This window comes from Aspergillus fumigatus, chromosome 4 (genome assembly GCF_000002655.1).
Source record: "Aspergillus fumigatus Af293 chromosome 4, whole genome shotgun sequence".
In the NCBI taxonomy this organism is placed as follows: Eukaryota; Fungi; Ascomycota; class Eurotiomycetes; order Eurotiales; family Aspergillaceae; genus Aspergillus; species Aspergillus fumigatus.
The window spans coordinates 1,696,575-1,710,543 of record NC_007197.1 but is presented as its reverse complement, the minus strand read 5'-3'; the positions used below and the strand labels follow the sequence as shown (position 1 = coordinate 1,710,543).

General features: G+C 50.3%; 3 protein-coding genes across 3 annotated transcripts; 2 read left to right on the top strand and 1 right to left on the bottom strand.

Moving 5' to 3' along the window:
• Positions 1-31: 31 nt before the first annotated feature.
• Positions 32-2,286, bottom strand: AFUA_4G06620 (glutamate dehydrogenase). Its single transcript, XM_747071.2, has 2 exons — positions 1,665-2,286; positions 32-1,603 (listed from the first exon to the last, which is right to left on the bottom strand). Exons 1-2 carry the CDS (start codon positions 1,708-1,710, stop codon positions 273-275), a joined length of 1,377 nt encoding a protein of 458 aa, XP_752164.1. The 5' UTR covers positions 1,711-2,286; the 3' UTR covers positions 32-272.
• A 4,308-nt stretch (positions 2,287-6,594) lies between these two features.
• On the top strand, positions 6,595-10,276 carry AFUA_4G06610 (uncharacterized protein). The gene is made up of 4 exons (XM_077804570.1): positions 6,595-7,163; positions 7,353-9,346; positions 9,428-9,695; positions 9,750-10,276. The coding sequence occupies exons 1-2, from the start codon at positions 7,021-7,023 to the stop codon at positions 8,068-8,070; spliced, it is 861 nt and encodes a 286-aa protein (XP_077660716.1). The 5' UTR covers positions 6,595-7,020; the 3' UTR covers positions 8,071-9,346; positions 9,428-9,695; positions 9,750-10,276.
• A 395-nt stretch (positions 10,277-10,671) lies between these two features.
• On the top strand, positions 10,672-13,937 carry nut1 (putative RNA polymerase II mediator complex subunit Nut1; the record flags this gene model as incomplete). The annotated part of the gene is made up of 6 exons (XM_747073.2): positions 10,672-11,278; positions 11,330-11,580; positions 11,625-11,687; positions 11,736-12,236; positions 12,289-12,820; positions 12,868-13,937. The coding sequence occupies 6 exons, from the start codon at positions 10,672-10,674 to the stop codon at positions 13,935-13,937; spliced, it is 3,024 nt and encodes a 1,007-aa protein (XP_752166.2).
• Positions 13,938-13,969: the final 32 nt, after the last annotated feature.

Genomic DNA, 13,969 nt, shown 5'->3' with positions numbered 1-13,969 from the left:
GGTATAAGAGCTACAAGTTACAATGCGAACTTGAAGGGTGGAAATAATATAATCTTGATAATGGTATATTTTGAATCATGATATATGCTAATGCTCTAGATCATGAGAAGTTTATACAAGAAAGGAAATCCGAAAACCCGAAACCCGGCGCCTCTATCGTCCAAATTCAAATGCGCTTGGGATAACCAGAAAAAACGAGAATGTAAAAAAAAAGGGTAATCGCTCAGAAAAAAAGTTCGTCATCATCATCTTGAAGAGGAGGGGCGAGGCGTTTACCACCAGTCACCCTGCTCCTTCATAGCCTCGGCAACCTTGGTGAAACCGGCGATGTTGCTACCGGTGACCAGGGAAGGCAGGACACCCTCAGCGGGAGTGGCGTACTTGACGGCGGTGTCGAGACCGTTACGGAAGCAGGACTCCATGATGTCCTTGAGGCGAGAGTCGACCTCCTCAGCAGTCCAGCTGATGCGGGCCGAGTTCTGGGCCATCTCGAGGCCGGAGACGGCGACTCCGCCGGCGTTGGCGGCCTTGCCGGGGGCGTACCAGATGGCGGCGGCACCAGGGTTAGCCTGGCGGTGGGCCTCGAAGATGTCGATGGCGGCCTGGGTGCAGCCCATGTTGGAGCCCTCAGCGATGAACTTGCAGCCGGCGTCGATCAGGGCCTGGGCCTCCTCGCCGGAGACCTCGTTCTGGGTGGCGGAGGGGAGGGCGACGTCGACCTTGCCGACGTGGACCCAAGGGCGGGCGCCCTCGATGTACTTGAACTTGGTGGCAAAGGCCTCGGTGGTAGCGACCTCGGAGAGCTGCTTGCGGTCGACCTTGAGCTGCGCGATGATGTCGATCTCGGCGGGGGTGAAGCTGCCCTCGCCGTTGACAACCAGGGAGCCCTTGCTGTCGGACAGGGAGACGACGGAACCGCCGAGCTCGATGACCTTGAGGGCAGCGAACTGGGCGACATTACCAGAGCCGGAGATGGCGACGCGCTTGCCGGCGAAGGACTCGGCACCCTTGGTGACATACTTGATCATATGGTCGACGTAGTAGACGAGACCGTAGCCGGTGGCCTCGGGACGGATCAGAGAACCACCCCAGCTACCGCCCTTGCCGGTGAGGACACCCTCCCACTGGTTGCGGATCTTGCGGTATTGGCCAAAGAGGAAACCGATCTCACGACCGGTGACACCAATGTCACCGGCGGGGACGTCGGTGTCGGCACCGATGTGCTTGCACAGCTCGGTCATGAAGGCCACGCAGAAGCGACGGATCTCGTTGTCGGACTTGCCCTTGGGGTCGAAGTCGGAACCACCCTTGCCACCACCCATGTTCAGACCGGTCAGAGCATTCTTGAAGATCTGCTCGAAACCAAGGAACTTCAGGATGGACAGGTTAACGGAGGGGTGGAAACGGAGACCACCCTTGTAGGGACCAAGAGCGGAGTTGAACTGGACACGGTAACCACGGTTGATCTGGACCTGGTGGTTGTCATCCTCCCAGACGACACGGAACTGAACCACACGCTCGGGGACGGAGACAACGGCGAGAGCCTTGCGATATTCAGGGTTCTTCTCGAAGAGAGTCGAGTTCTCAAGAGTAGAGGCAAGCTCTATATTCAACTGTTAGGATTATCCAGAAGCCACAGCAAAAGAGACATTTGTGTAACACACCCTTGTAGGCCTGCTCGAACTCGGGCTCGTGAGGAAGGTTAGACATTTTGAATATGATTAGATGGTTATTGTCTCTGGAAAAGGTCAAGTGGCGACTGTCGAAATTAACAGTCAATGGAAGAGACAATAGGAGGGAAGAGATGATGAGATTGATTGAGCTGAGAAGAAGCGAAGAACAAGAGACGTAGAGATGTATTTATGCTGGAGATGGACGGCACAGAAGGAGGAGGGGGTGCGAGGGGCAGCGGAGGACGGCGAAAGAGGGATGCCGGAGTCGGACGAGTGGGAGGACAAGCATTCAGATAAGTGCAGGGGACCAACGAGAGGCCGAGATGAACAGCAGAATTGCCGGCACACAAGGCCGGGATTGGGAGGAAAACACTGCCAGAACAAAAGGAAAAGGACGATGATTGGACAGGGGAGACTTCCGAAGTTCGGGTGGAGGTAAGTGTTATTCGATACTTTAAGGTCACAGATTGCAGGCTGCTTATCTATCGGCGGAAACCCGCCCAAGCCTGTCCGCATTCGGGTTCCGGGAAATCATCGTGGGTGTGGCCACCGGTCAGAAATTTTTATCCATCCATATCTTTCGTGTTATGGGATTCGATTTGGAAATTGCAGATTTAATTGTTATTATTATTGACACGATCGGATAATTACAACCCATTGTCTTATCTTTCCCACTGTAAGAATTGCTAAGGAGACTTAGCGACCGTCCAGCCATGCCAAGCTTTAGTGGCCACTGCCTCTCACCCACCACATTCATGATCTGTCAGCACATCACGTGCTTTATAGCCCAATCAGGTTGCGTCCCTGGCAGTTCCACCAACTCCATCAGAAATCTTATCTGATCGTTTACCTGATTATCAACTACCACTAACCGCTTTAGTCTACAGCTCGTCTGCCACCTTCCTCCATAATGAAGTGCCGTCGGGAGAAATCGATCTGAGTGTGGTGGTGTGGTGTTCCAGAAGGAAGCCGCCCACCCTCTCAAGTTGGGTACTCCTAGGTAATCAACATTGTTTCCAGGAAGAGTACGTGTAGCTATTCTGTGGAAGTGTGGAATAAGCAATGAGCTCGATAATTGGGGGAAAATCATAAATGAAACACTTGTAATCGGGATTCCCCGGTCTACCGGTGAAGCGTGGGCCATCCGCATCCCGTGGGGTTCGGTGGCATCATGATCATACGGCCGAGACGGCCTCCTCCAGAGTATTAACCTCGCATGCCATATTTAAAGCGGGGGAATTTGAACTGCCATAGGAAATCTCGTCAGTGACTGAGGGAGTCTCAGTATCAGACTGCCAGACACTGCAATGTCGCCTGGGGCGGGTAAGTGAAATGCAGATGCAACCTAGCAGTCTTCGGGTGACTTGTGTCAACTCCGCTCTCGGATAGATCGGACTACTGGCGCCAAGATGGATGATTGCCTAAGCTGCTACGGAGTAATGTTTGATGCCTTAGGCTGTTGATTCGGAGTAAGTCTCGTCCTCCGAAGTTTGGCACAGCACTGGAATAAATAATCATAGATACCGTAGATTAAGGTCCCCTTTCCCTCCATATATTGGCATCCTTCCACTTCCCCAACTTCTGATTAACGATATTCAACCTCGTCTGACAAGGCTTCCTAGTGAACTATTCTTGATTCCTCGCTTATCCCTATCGTAGCATCATTCTCAGATTTGACAAGTTCTTCTGTCTGACGTTCTCGAGGTCGAATAATCTTTAGCTAGCACCATTATACTAAACCCATACTAGCGAACCATGTACGCCTGACTACATACTCCATATGTTACGCCGTACTGGAGGATCACATGCCAAGTAGCCTAAGCTTTTGTCGAATGCATCGCCTTACCAGGTAACAGGGCTAGACTATTAGCGACGTAAGGAGCACGGGAATAGAATGCCATTGGACGTATCCGATCTCATTCAACTATTTGGTTTTCTTCCTTGGGGACATTATAGCAGGGCCTGCAGATCCAAGGCCTACGATAGGGCGTAGAAATGACATGTCATATATGAGTTTGTATCAATGTTCATTACATTATTCCTACTTTGCTATGCATGCCCCTAGACGCAGGACACTGGATCACTCACCCCTTCACCCAATATTTTCGGCCAACACAGGTACTGACCAGCGCGCGACAGCCCATAACATGGCACACAACCCACTGCCATGTGGACCAGAACGAGCAGCTTGGGAAGGGCATGCCAGACTATTGAAACCCTGTATTCGTATCCTTCCAGACAACCACATTTCGACGTAATGAATACCTTACATACCCACATAGACAGACCGCTAGTATCTGTGTACAGTTCTCCCGCTGTGCGGGGACACAGTCGAGCCCTCCTACCGCGTGATCCCGTCGACCCTTTTATTTCCTGCTCAGCAAGGAGTCAATCAAGCTGAGACCTCGATGTACGCCAGCCTCATTGCGCAAGCGTCTATCGACCAGGTCCGGATGGCAATTATGCGACCCAGCCCCCGCGTTCCAACCCGTCCGCATACAGGGGTAACGGGACAAGGGAGACAAGAAACAGGCGAATCAAGTAGCACATCTGGCAATGGACAATCTCACTGTTTACCGATACTGCTCAATCGTAGTTTGATGTAGCATTGTTAACAGGGATGTCCACAGTAATCTCCGCAACTTACTTCCAGACTAAGAGACATATCGTCCGGGGACCTCTTTAGTCTGGTATTGGCTTTGCTAGGTGTTACACTTGATGATGCACGAGCCACCTGTGCGAGCCACGATCCTGTGGCTGTGTCGTCGTATTGCAGATCCAGCGGCGTCAGTATCGGTGTCTCCGAGTTCAACATCCATGCAGAGCTGAGGGCGTATGTTCCTACCAGAGTCCTCAATGGACAGATGTTATTGTGTACGTCAATGGTCGCAAGGTACTCAACAAATCTTCTCTAGTGAAGAGGACGACCGTGGTTCCTACTTGGCAATATTCTTGGTGTTGTATCGTAGGTATCGGTAATTTGCAATTCAACCGCCTGAAATATATTACGGCGTTGGACCCATGCATGAAGCGTTATTTGCTCATTGAATCCAGGTAGGGGTTGTCGCTATGGTCTTCGATAGGCCGATCGGTAACTCAACATACCGGGAGTCGAGACCCAGACCTGTCACTATTTAGTAGAATGTAGGTGATTGCTTTGTGCAGGACAATTCCTGGAATCGCGCGGCCTAACGGCCCACTATTGGAGCTCGTGCATACTTGAGGAATCTGCTCGATGTGGTCAGTCTAATCGGCCTGAAATACATATATCAGGTAGGGGATAACTAATTGAATAACGGATTGCGTTGTACAATAACGGTACACCTGCATATTCCCTTTCCTACACAACGACCAATAATATATATGGCGACTTGGCGACCTGGTTCTGCAGCCATTCGCGGAGAATGCCTGTTATGGTATGAAGGATGGCTTCCAAACTCGAGTAGATTTCTCACCGATATTCCAGGAGCATGGCCACGTCCCACCCGCGAGGACGAGACCGGAGCTAGAACTATTAGAAGCTGCTTTACTACCACAGGGAACGAATCCCTGCTGGAAAGATATTTTGGGCTTGGCTCATATTATCTGCAATCGTAGACGTCATGGTGATGTTTGATGTATCGCTCTCACCGCTCATCTCAACAACTCATGAATACCTTCGTGTTGTTAGGTAAGAATGTATGGATCTACTAGTTGGCATAGACGTGATGTCGGCAGAAGTATGGTAGCGAATGCGGGTAAACTTGATCGACTGGCTTTAATGGTGATGAATAACAATAAGCTGTTAGCATAGGCTCAAGATAATGTCCATTGCGAGCTCGCCTTTCAGGCCCATCCTCGGGCATTATGGGTGATGTTCAAGGCTGGTACATCATGCACTTTGTGACGAATCTATGTCCTATAGAGCCGAGAAGTGATGTATCGTTCGGTTCAGGCCTGATATATGGCTAGAGGTAAAATTCCTTGAGTCTGGTCAACTAGAGGGATTCGTTGTGAGATACTCTGCAGACTCACCGCTGATTGCCCTCGAAGTGCTTGAGGTACCGGAGGCATTTCTAGCCATTGGCAAATGTCGGTGGCTCTTCTGCATGCCCAATGACTCGCAGGCGTTTAACTTTTAAAGAAACCAATAGAAAGATTGATTTGGGATTGTCATTGACAGACTGAAGTATCGAGATTATGTAAGAGTCCAAATAGAATCGATTAGATTGGACGATCTCAGATCTTGGAGGCTTCTTTAGAAACGGGGCCGTCGAGTGCCTGGAAGTTAACCTAGTATCAACTTTCCCTCCGTCTTCCTCCAATGGGAAGGAGCTACCTATAGGTTGGAGGCGGTCTTAGGTACAGGGACCTCCTCACCCGTGGGTATGTTTGGTATTACCAAAGTACCAGTCCCAAAACTTTGCAAATAGCAATTACACACCAACCAGAACATGAGAAAGCCTGTCGGAAAAGTCAACCTCTAGGTACATGGAAGGTAATTCAGGTAACTGTGAATTTGCGAATACGGTTGGGGCCGATTGACCCAATTGATCCCTGGGGCCAGGCCTGAACCATAGAAATGCCTTCCTTATCATCGTTTCCAGATGCTGGACAGAGATGTTTCATTTCTGACCCGGGCCAATTTGTTAGGATCCACCAGCAGGAGTGAAGGGAATTAACGATACGTGATGAACATGGCTCTTTTGCCACTGGTCACCCCCATTTGCATCCACTGATTCGATTCGCATCAATCTGAGCCTCCACGTCCAATGGACCAGTGTCTCGTTCCCGTCAATCTGAATCGAGTTACTATGTCTCAGTGCAATCAACTGCTGTGACTGCCATCCGTTGTTTTCCTTGCTAGCTATGGCCTGTCATTTCTCAAATAAAAAAAATCCTATTTACCCACATGTAGAAAGGTAATCGGAAAATTGGAATCGTTGGAACGATCACTTTCTCGATTGTGTGAAATAATATTTTTAGGGACTTATTTCTATATTAGGCCCTCAAATAAACTGTCTTAATCGCTTGATCGGGTAGACCCGTTCCAGCTCTGTTCGCTCTCAACTGGTTAGTTATACAAGTGCGAGTCCCAGCTCCGCTTCTTTTTTTCCCACGCAACATCCTTTGTCATTAATTTCTTCTTCTACTCTCTTTTCTTCCTGGTCTCTGGTTGCAACGATTTGTTACTTGACAAGATACTCATAGTCCTATCTGTTTACTGTCTTCGATGGGTCGGTCCTCCCCGAAGCATTCGTCGGCTCAATTTCCCCGCTACACACTCGATTTTCAATAATCTCGGTTCGACTACATTAATGGCATAAGCTAGAGAGCATCTTGCCTCTAAATGGAGCACACTTAGCAGATGTCTGATAACGATTCCGGCCAAGGTAAAAACATAGGTTTTGCCATTAGAAACCTATTCCGCTCTACGCCTTCCCCCTCCGAGTCTCCTCGACGAAAGGTGTCTCTCCTGATCCGCCGAGGTAGGAGTGTCTTTGTGAACAAGTAATTCTCTCCCCTGTTTGTTCTTATCCCTCTCCGCTCTACGTCTAGGTGGGCGTTTCCTGGAAGCCGCTCGAAAGCGCAAAGATCATTACCGGTGGCAGCTTCTTGCACTTCCCTTCGTCTCTTTGAAGACCATCAGGCCAATAGCTAGATAGGGACCTAGAGCTAAGTCGGGTACTCTCTACACAGAAATCCTTCCGATCAGTCAACTCCCTTGTCTGGGGCCGCCAAAATGGCCTCCGCTCAGCATTTCGAACCCGACACAATAATTAACCTTTCTGGGTCGTCCCAGGAAGCAGCGCATGGCACCATTGATATCTTCGAGTGGTACCCCCACTATCAAAGCTGCCAGCGGTACTTACTCGACCATGCACAACATAGTGTCACCGTTCAAGCACTGTGCGCGTTTTTGAACATTCGTCTGCCCTTCCAACGAATACCGCACCCTGTCTCCAGTTCTTCAAGCAAAACATCAACACCTTCTGCAGGACTGACGTCTTCTGTCTCAGAGTCATCCCCGCATCCGGCCCCCTTTGTGTCACTCATCCCCTATATTCGACGTCTAGTAGCCACGGGCATGGATTCTCCTGGGGTCCTCCAAGGATTCTTTGGTGATGACTGGACCGCAGGTGTTGGATATCTCCACGAACAGGAACGTCGCAACTATCTCTTCGCCGCGAAGAGCGGCGGCTGGGCTGCGGTTAAGAGAGATTACGATATGCCTCCTTTGGAGACCATTCCCTTCCTGCGGCCCCTGCAAGGGACAGTGGATTCCGAGATCGAGGCCGCGGAGAGAAGTTGGAGTGAGTGGCTTGCAATGGAAGATTGGATGGTTGGACCCCGGGCTCCTGATGCTCTCCGAGGTTCCTCCTCACATATGTCGTGTCCTCGGAGCTCAGGAGGGTGACCTCCATGGTGATAAAGTCCGATGTTACGTTCCTTTGAATAACCTCTTTGAGATTATTACCCTTCAAAAGGTGTTATATCATACACAACAGACTCGTTCGACCGAGTGAAGTTGGACCTCGCCAGGGGAACATGATCATACACACTGATCATACATTTATCTTGGCGTGCGACAGTGAAACGATGCTTCATCTACACTACCCTACATCATTTCCTGTGAAACGACATTCCCAATGCCCGAAAAGAAAATAACATTGAGAATGCGAGGTGGCTTCCCGCGCCTAGGTTTGTTCCCGATGGCACGTTCGCCGATGACTCAGACAACTGATTCTCGAACTATTTCTTCCATGTAATGCTTCGTCATTGTGTAGATCCAGCCCGACTGAGTCTTTGGAGAATGCACAGCGACTTCTCCTGAATGGAGACTTACAGCCCGAATTAATTCACTGTTCGAGGGCTGCGGTAAGCTGTGGCCACGGCGTGTTTTCCGAACCAGACCCCCTGAGCCATACCTTTTACGGAGGACGCCTCTGGATCTGGGAGAAGGATTATGGACCTATTGCTCAAGTTTTTAGGGCAGATTATCGAGGCTGTCCTGTCCATCAATTACCCCTCGACCTGAGACCCCACCGGTTTGTCTCGGTGACCCGTGATTACGACGCCCCTTAGGGAACGGCGCGGAAGGGGATTCGATCAATTCCCTGGTTTGCCTGTGGGGAAGAATGGAACTCTGGTAGAGGTAGGGCTATCGGGATTTCACTCAGGTTTTCGATTACCCACTTGGTTTCGGGCGGAACTTTGACTACAGATACCTGCTTGAATGTGGCCTGAGTTATCGGCGCTGAGAGAATCCCATGTTGTAGCTACGATCTGGCATTGCTTAATCTTTACCGATACCCAGGAGCGGTGGTATTCAAATATATCGGACCGTGCGTCAGGCAACCTACAGTAGACTCCGTCTCGCTTTTCCAAGTTTAGGGGTATTTGAGTCTTCTAGACTTAAGAGTTTGCAGTATTAATAGTCCAACAGCGCAACCAATGGATCAGTTGAGTGGCTAGCTGAATGGCGGGTCCAGCAGTTTTAATGGTCAAAATACAGTGGTGGTATTGTAGTTACTCAAAGTCGGCGCAGAGGTTGCAACAGTATCTGCAACTTTACACAATACCTCTAGTCAGGCAGAATTTACGGAGTACCTGTCTAAGGAATTACCCTCCTACAGAGTACTTAACTAGGTACTCTATCTAGGTTGAGATTCGACATATCGGCCGCAGTACAGGTGAAGTGCCCCTCCCCAGAGTACGTGTAAAACATTGCAATGCCTCCATTCGGATCCCTACTAACTTCCTCAGCCCTGCAGGTTCCACCCGTCTTGTACTGATGTATATGAAGTTTCCTAACTATTCGGAAATATCTTCCTCCTCCGTTCTCCACGAAAATGGCATACACAGCGTCTTAACATGCTGACAACTAGAACTGCGTTGCATGAGACTGGCAAATTACGCCGTGTAACCCACACATTTACACCCAATCCTGGACTTTACCTAGGTATTACCACCGATTGCTTGATCGTCAACGACCTACCTATTCTGCAGTCAGAAAGTGGGTCGTGCCCCGTGTTAGGACATGTAAGTCACTTATAGGCTTTACATTTGAGTTTATTCCATAATTGATAGTTCTAGATAATTCCAACTGCGGGCCGGTTACAGAACTGAAAGAGGGAAGTCCATTATCAAAGCATGATTGGGCGGGGAGTAAAGAACTAGATTAGCCCCTGTGCCAGCATCTGGCTGATCTGAGATGTTATTTGTCCGGAGGTTTTATTAGATCGGGAGGCAGGAGCCAATCTTGTGCTTAACTTGAGGATTGTTGATGTTAGTGTTTGTAGTGATCTTTTAGTTTCTCAGTCGCTGTGCAGATATTCTGTATAGTTGTGTTCTTTGCAACTTGTTTTGCAAATTCTTCCAGTGTCACAACATGGGTTTGGGGTCTCTATGTGCGCTGTGGTACCTTACAGAGTGGGAACATCAGAGTGGACTTAGTGGGTTGGCTGATCCTTGAAATGAGGAATTCCCGGATGGAAGGATCCAGAGTACAGATTACTTTGCCAACGTCTTCATGGTAGAATTCTCTGCTATATATTGATGTTAAGCATCGAATGTGCATCACTAGTGGAGTACTGCCTCGGTTTCAAAAATGTAGTTGCAACTTGTAGATATTCTAGATTTCTTTTTAGTAGAACACTAGCATTATGTGCTTCAATAAATTATTAAAGATACAGATGCATTTAGCAATCATGAAACCTTCATCCAGTCTGCCAGAGACACCACCTTTCATGCTCATGGTCTGTTGATTTGTTCTATGCTTGATGTCTACATAGCTGATAGTTGTCCAGTCATGTGAGAACCATCATGTGACTCCCCTGTCAGCCAAACAAATAATGACGCTCAAGTTTCCGTGGACCACATACTCCAGACCTGTACAAGGAGTCAGGAAAATGTCGCCCACGAACCAGCGTGAATAATCAAATGCTTATTTATGCGTCACCACCTTTACATCTGCTATGTTTGAATACAAGCCAGGATGATTGAACCTTCCCAAAAAATGACCTCCCCGGTCCAATGGGGAACATTCTTCCATCAATGTTTGTTACATCGAATCGATGCCAACGAGTTCAGAAATCTGTCAAAACTGCTGCTACAGAAATGTCCCATTGCAGAAACTGCACTGCTTGATGCACTGCTTCAGACTCGATCCGAGTCCCGGATCAAGTGGGATCCACTACTCCCGCTCTACATAGACTGCCTGTGCCGAACGGGCAGGGTCAGAACGTCCACTGTGTTGACTTCTCTTTTGAAATACTCGTCTATACATGATAAGCCGCAACTGTCTACGTCAGAGGGCAAGGATGGCTCCAAATGCTATACTTTGATGACTGATATTCGAGTCATCCAAGATACCATGCTTTCCGTCTCGACGGGGAGTACTCCCAAAACTAACGCAGAAGCCGTCGCAATTTTCTTTGCTATCATTGACTGGATCCATGCGGTTGCCTCATGGCATAATAGCCATTTCGATCCCGGTCAACACTCGAGTGGCATCATGAGTTCGCCGGATGTGGTGTCACTGTTCGAATCGTTGGGCATTCTCCTCGCTGCTCTATCAGGAACCGGGAAGGGATTAGAGGTTCTTTCGGCTGATTCGCATGAAGGTATTTTTCCATCACTTCTGAATAAATCTAGGTTAAGCTCACAGACTGCAGGGTTAAAAGTCAAGTTGGGCCAAGCGCTCTCCGCATATCTGCCCCTTTGCGTTGAGGTGTCGTTACCTCTGCGGAACAGATTGGATGGCCTTCAAAAGGAATTTAATTTGTACGGGGAACGGGTGCCGAAGTCCTTGGATGTTCCAATGATGGAGAACATGAATGTCAACGCTCTGCAATTTGAGGCGTCTGTCATGGATGGGCCGGTCATCAACTCGAGAGCAGGTCTCTACGTCTTCATCAATGCAATGGTAGGTATCAATCTTCTCGCTAGCTGTACAGGCTGACCTTTTAGCTCGTGGGTCGGCCCCTAGTGGATGATGGTATGCTCATCAACTATCTTGCCAATCGATACGGAGTAGGTACTGTGAGGCCCCGGTAAGATAGGCTCGACTAATACGTTTAGGGACACTACGAAGCTCTCGTTGAGGAAATTCTCACCGCTTCTTTTGATGTCCTGTCAAACGGCATGTATCGTAATGAATCCAGTCGGATGATGTTCGTCTTTCGCTCCTTCTTAGTCAACAAGCTCCCCCCTTTCTTTGCAGCCATGCTAGCGTCGACCATGGTCTCCATCCCAATGGAAATGTGCATCAGTCATGCATTGAGCCGGCTTGACCCCAACACATTTCCATCATTCTCGCAGATGTTCGAAATGCAGGGCAACACGGTCCTGTCCGACGTGCGGCAGGAGTTTTTGTTCGCCTGTGCCTCGCACAAACTGATACCTGAATCCAGCATAGAACGCTTGCTGGGTGAGAATCCCATGCAAACTCTTCCTGTGGGCTATAATAAGGACGAACTGGTGTCGCAGATCAACGCCAATCCTGAACGTGCGGAGCAGTTGATCAACGAGATTGAGTCTATGGAGGGAAATGCAGGAGCGATCATTGGGGCAATCACAGAGGTTTGTCTCTGTGTCAGGAATTGATTGGCACGGCATCAGCTAACGAAAACAGGTCATGCATAATCTCTGCAACCAAAAGGAGACCATGACACTGAAGAACATATGCAATTCGCTATCCAGGCGGCCTCAGGCGCTGGACGTGGTTTTAATTTTCCGAAACCCAAAGCAGGTTTTGCAGCCGCTCTGCGCTTTACTGGACTCGTGGCACTGGGACGAGGACCAGGGCGAGTACCAACCGGTGTACGATGAGTTTGGAAGCATTCTCCTGCTGGTGCTGGCCTTCAAGTACCGGTTTGATCTGCGACCAGCGGATCTAGGGATCTCAAGCAGTGATTCCTTTGTTCTGAGACTGCTCGAGCGAGGATCCTGCAGCCAGAAACTCGATGCTCTCGATGAAAAACAGAACAAAAACCTGGGCTCCTGGATTGCGGCTCTGTTCATCGCCGAAGGCATCAGTGAGGAGACCATGTCAGCGTGCAGTCCACAGGAGTTCTACCTGCTTGTGGCGACGCTGTTCAGTCAGAGCCTAGAAGCATGTGAGACCGGAAAGCTCGAGTTTGATACTTTGAAAGGGGGCTTTGAATGTATGTCACTTGGTCTGGATCTACTGGAAAGATACTGACATGAGTAGATCTGCTTGAGCCGTTTCTGTTACCATCTCTGATCTTCGCGCTGACGTGGTTGGGGGACCATATCTGGGAGATGGAACTCGACCCCTCAATTCCCCTAAAGGTGCTACATTCCTTGGTGAATCCGAGTTCGATCTCCGGTGAAGCCAGAGAGATCCACCGGACTGTGCTGAACATCGCTGCTCGCACGCTGGAAGAGCAGCTCAAAGATGTGCGCACGCGACACCCGTCGCGCACCGACATCAAACCGATCCTCGACTCCCTGGAGCCGTGCCTATCGTTCCAGCTGGTGGGCAGCAGCCACCGCTCCGAACTGGAGGGTTGGACGACACATTCCAGCGGCGGCCTGCTGGGCAGCATCCGCAGCACGTTCCAGTCGCTGGTGCTATGGAGCACAAACCCAGAGGTCAGCATGGCACCTCCTCCGTACACCCATCGCCAGCTGATCGCAGGCGTGCGGATGTTGGGGGCGTCGCGCGTGCTACCTGCGCTGATCGAGGAGCTGAAGCTCCAGACCGAGGCAGGCAACGGCCCCCTGGCGCTGGACTTGGCCGCGACGCTGATCTGCGCGCCCATGGCGGAGACCTTTTCTGTGGAGCAGAACAGCCACCAGCCCGTGGACCCGAACAAGGAGGCGCTGCCGCGGTGCGGGATCCTGACCCTCCGCGACGTGCTGGCGCTCCAGCACGAGAACGTGCCCAAGATCTCGGAAAAGGACCCCCTGCGCGCGGAGGTGCTCGTGCGGTTGTACCGGCGGGTCAACGCCCTACTGGCGCCGCCGTCGCAGGTCCCCAACCTGGACGTCAACAACATCATCCAGAACATGCAGCTGGGGGGTGTTGGTGTGGGCGCGGGCCAGATGGAGCTGGATGCCACGGGGGCTGCCGACCATGGGGTCGGGCCCGACGATGCGGAGAATATCCATCGCATGATCGACAATGCGGCGGCGGCAGCGGGGCTGGATTCGTCGGGGACGGGGCTCGATACGAGTATCGATGATGTACTGAACGCGGCAGATATGGCGGTTGGGAACCCGGAGTTTTTGGATCTGGATATGGAGGGGATGTTCTAGGTATACACTGATACGAGTGAAGCATTATGGGA

Excerpts from the sequence above, each read along its gene's own strand:
- AFUA_4G06620 (XM_747071.2), bottom strand. The coding sequence starts at position 1,710 with ATGTCTAACCTTCCTCACGAGCCCGAGTTCGAGCAGGCCTACAAGG. Across the intron at positions 1,604-1,664 it reads GTTCGAGCAGGCCTACAAGG|AGCTTGCCTCTACTCTTGAG; the intron begins GTGTGTTACACA and ends AGTTGAATATAG.
- AFUA_4G06610 (XM_077804570.1), top strand. The coding sequence starts at position 7,021 with ATGTCTGATAACGATTCCGGCCAAGGTAAAAACATAGGTTTTGCCATT. Across the intron at positions 7,164-7,352 it reads AGGAGTGTCTTTGTGAACAA|AAATCCTTCCGATCAGTCAA; the intron begins GTAATTCTCTCC and ends CTCTCTACACAG.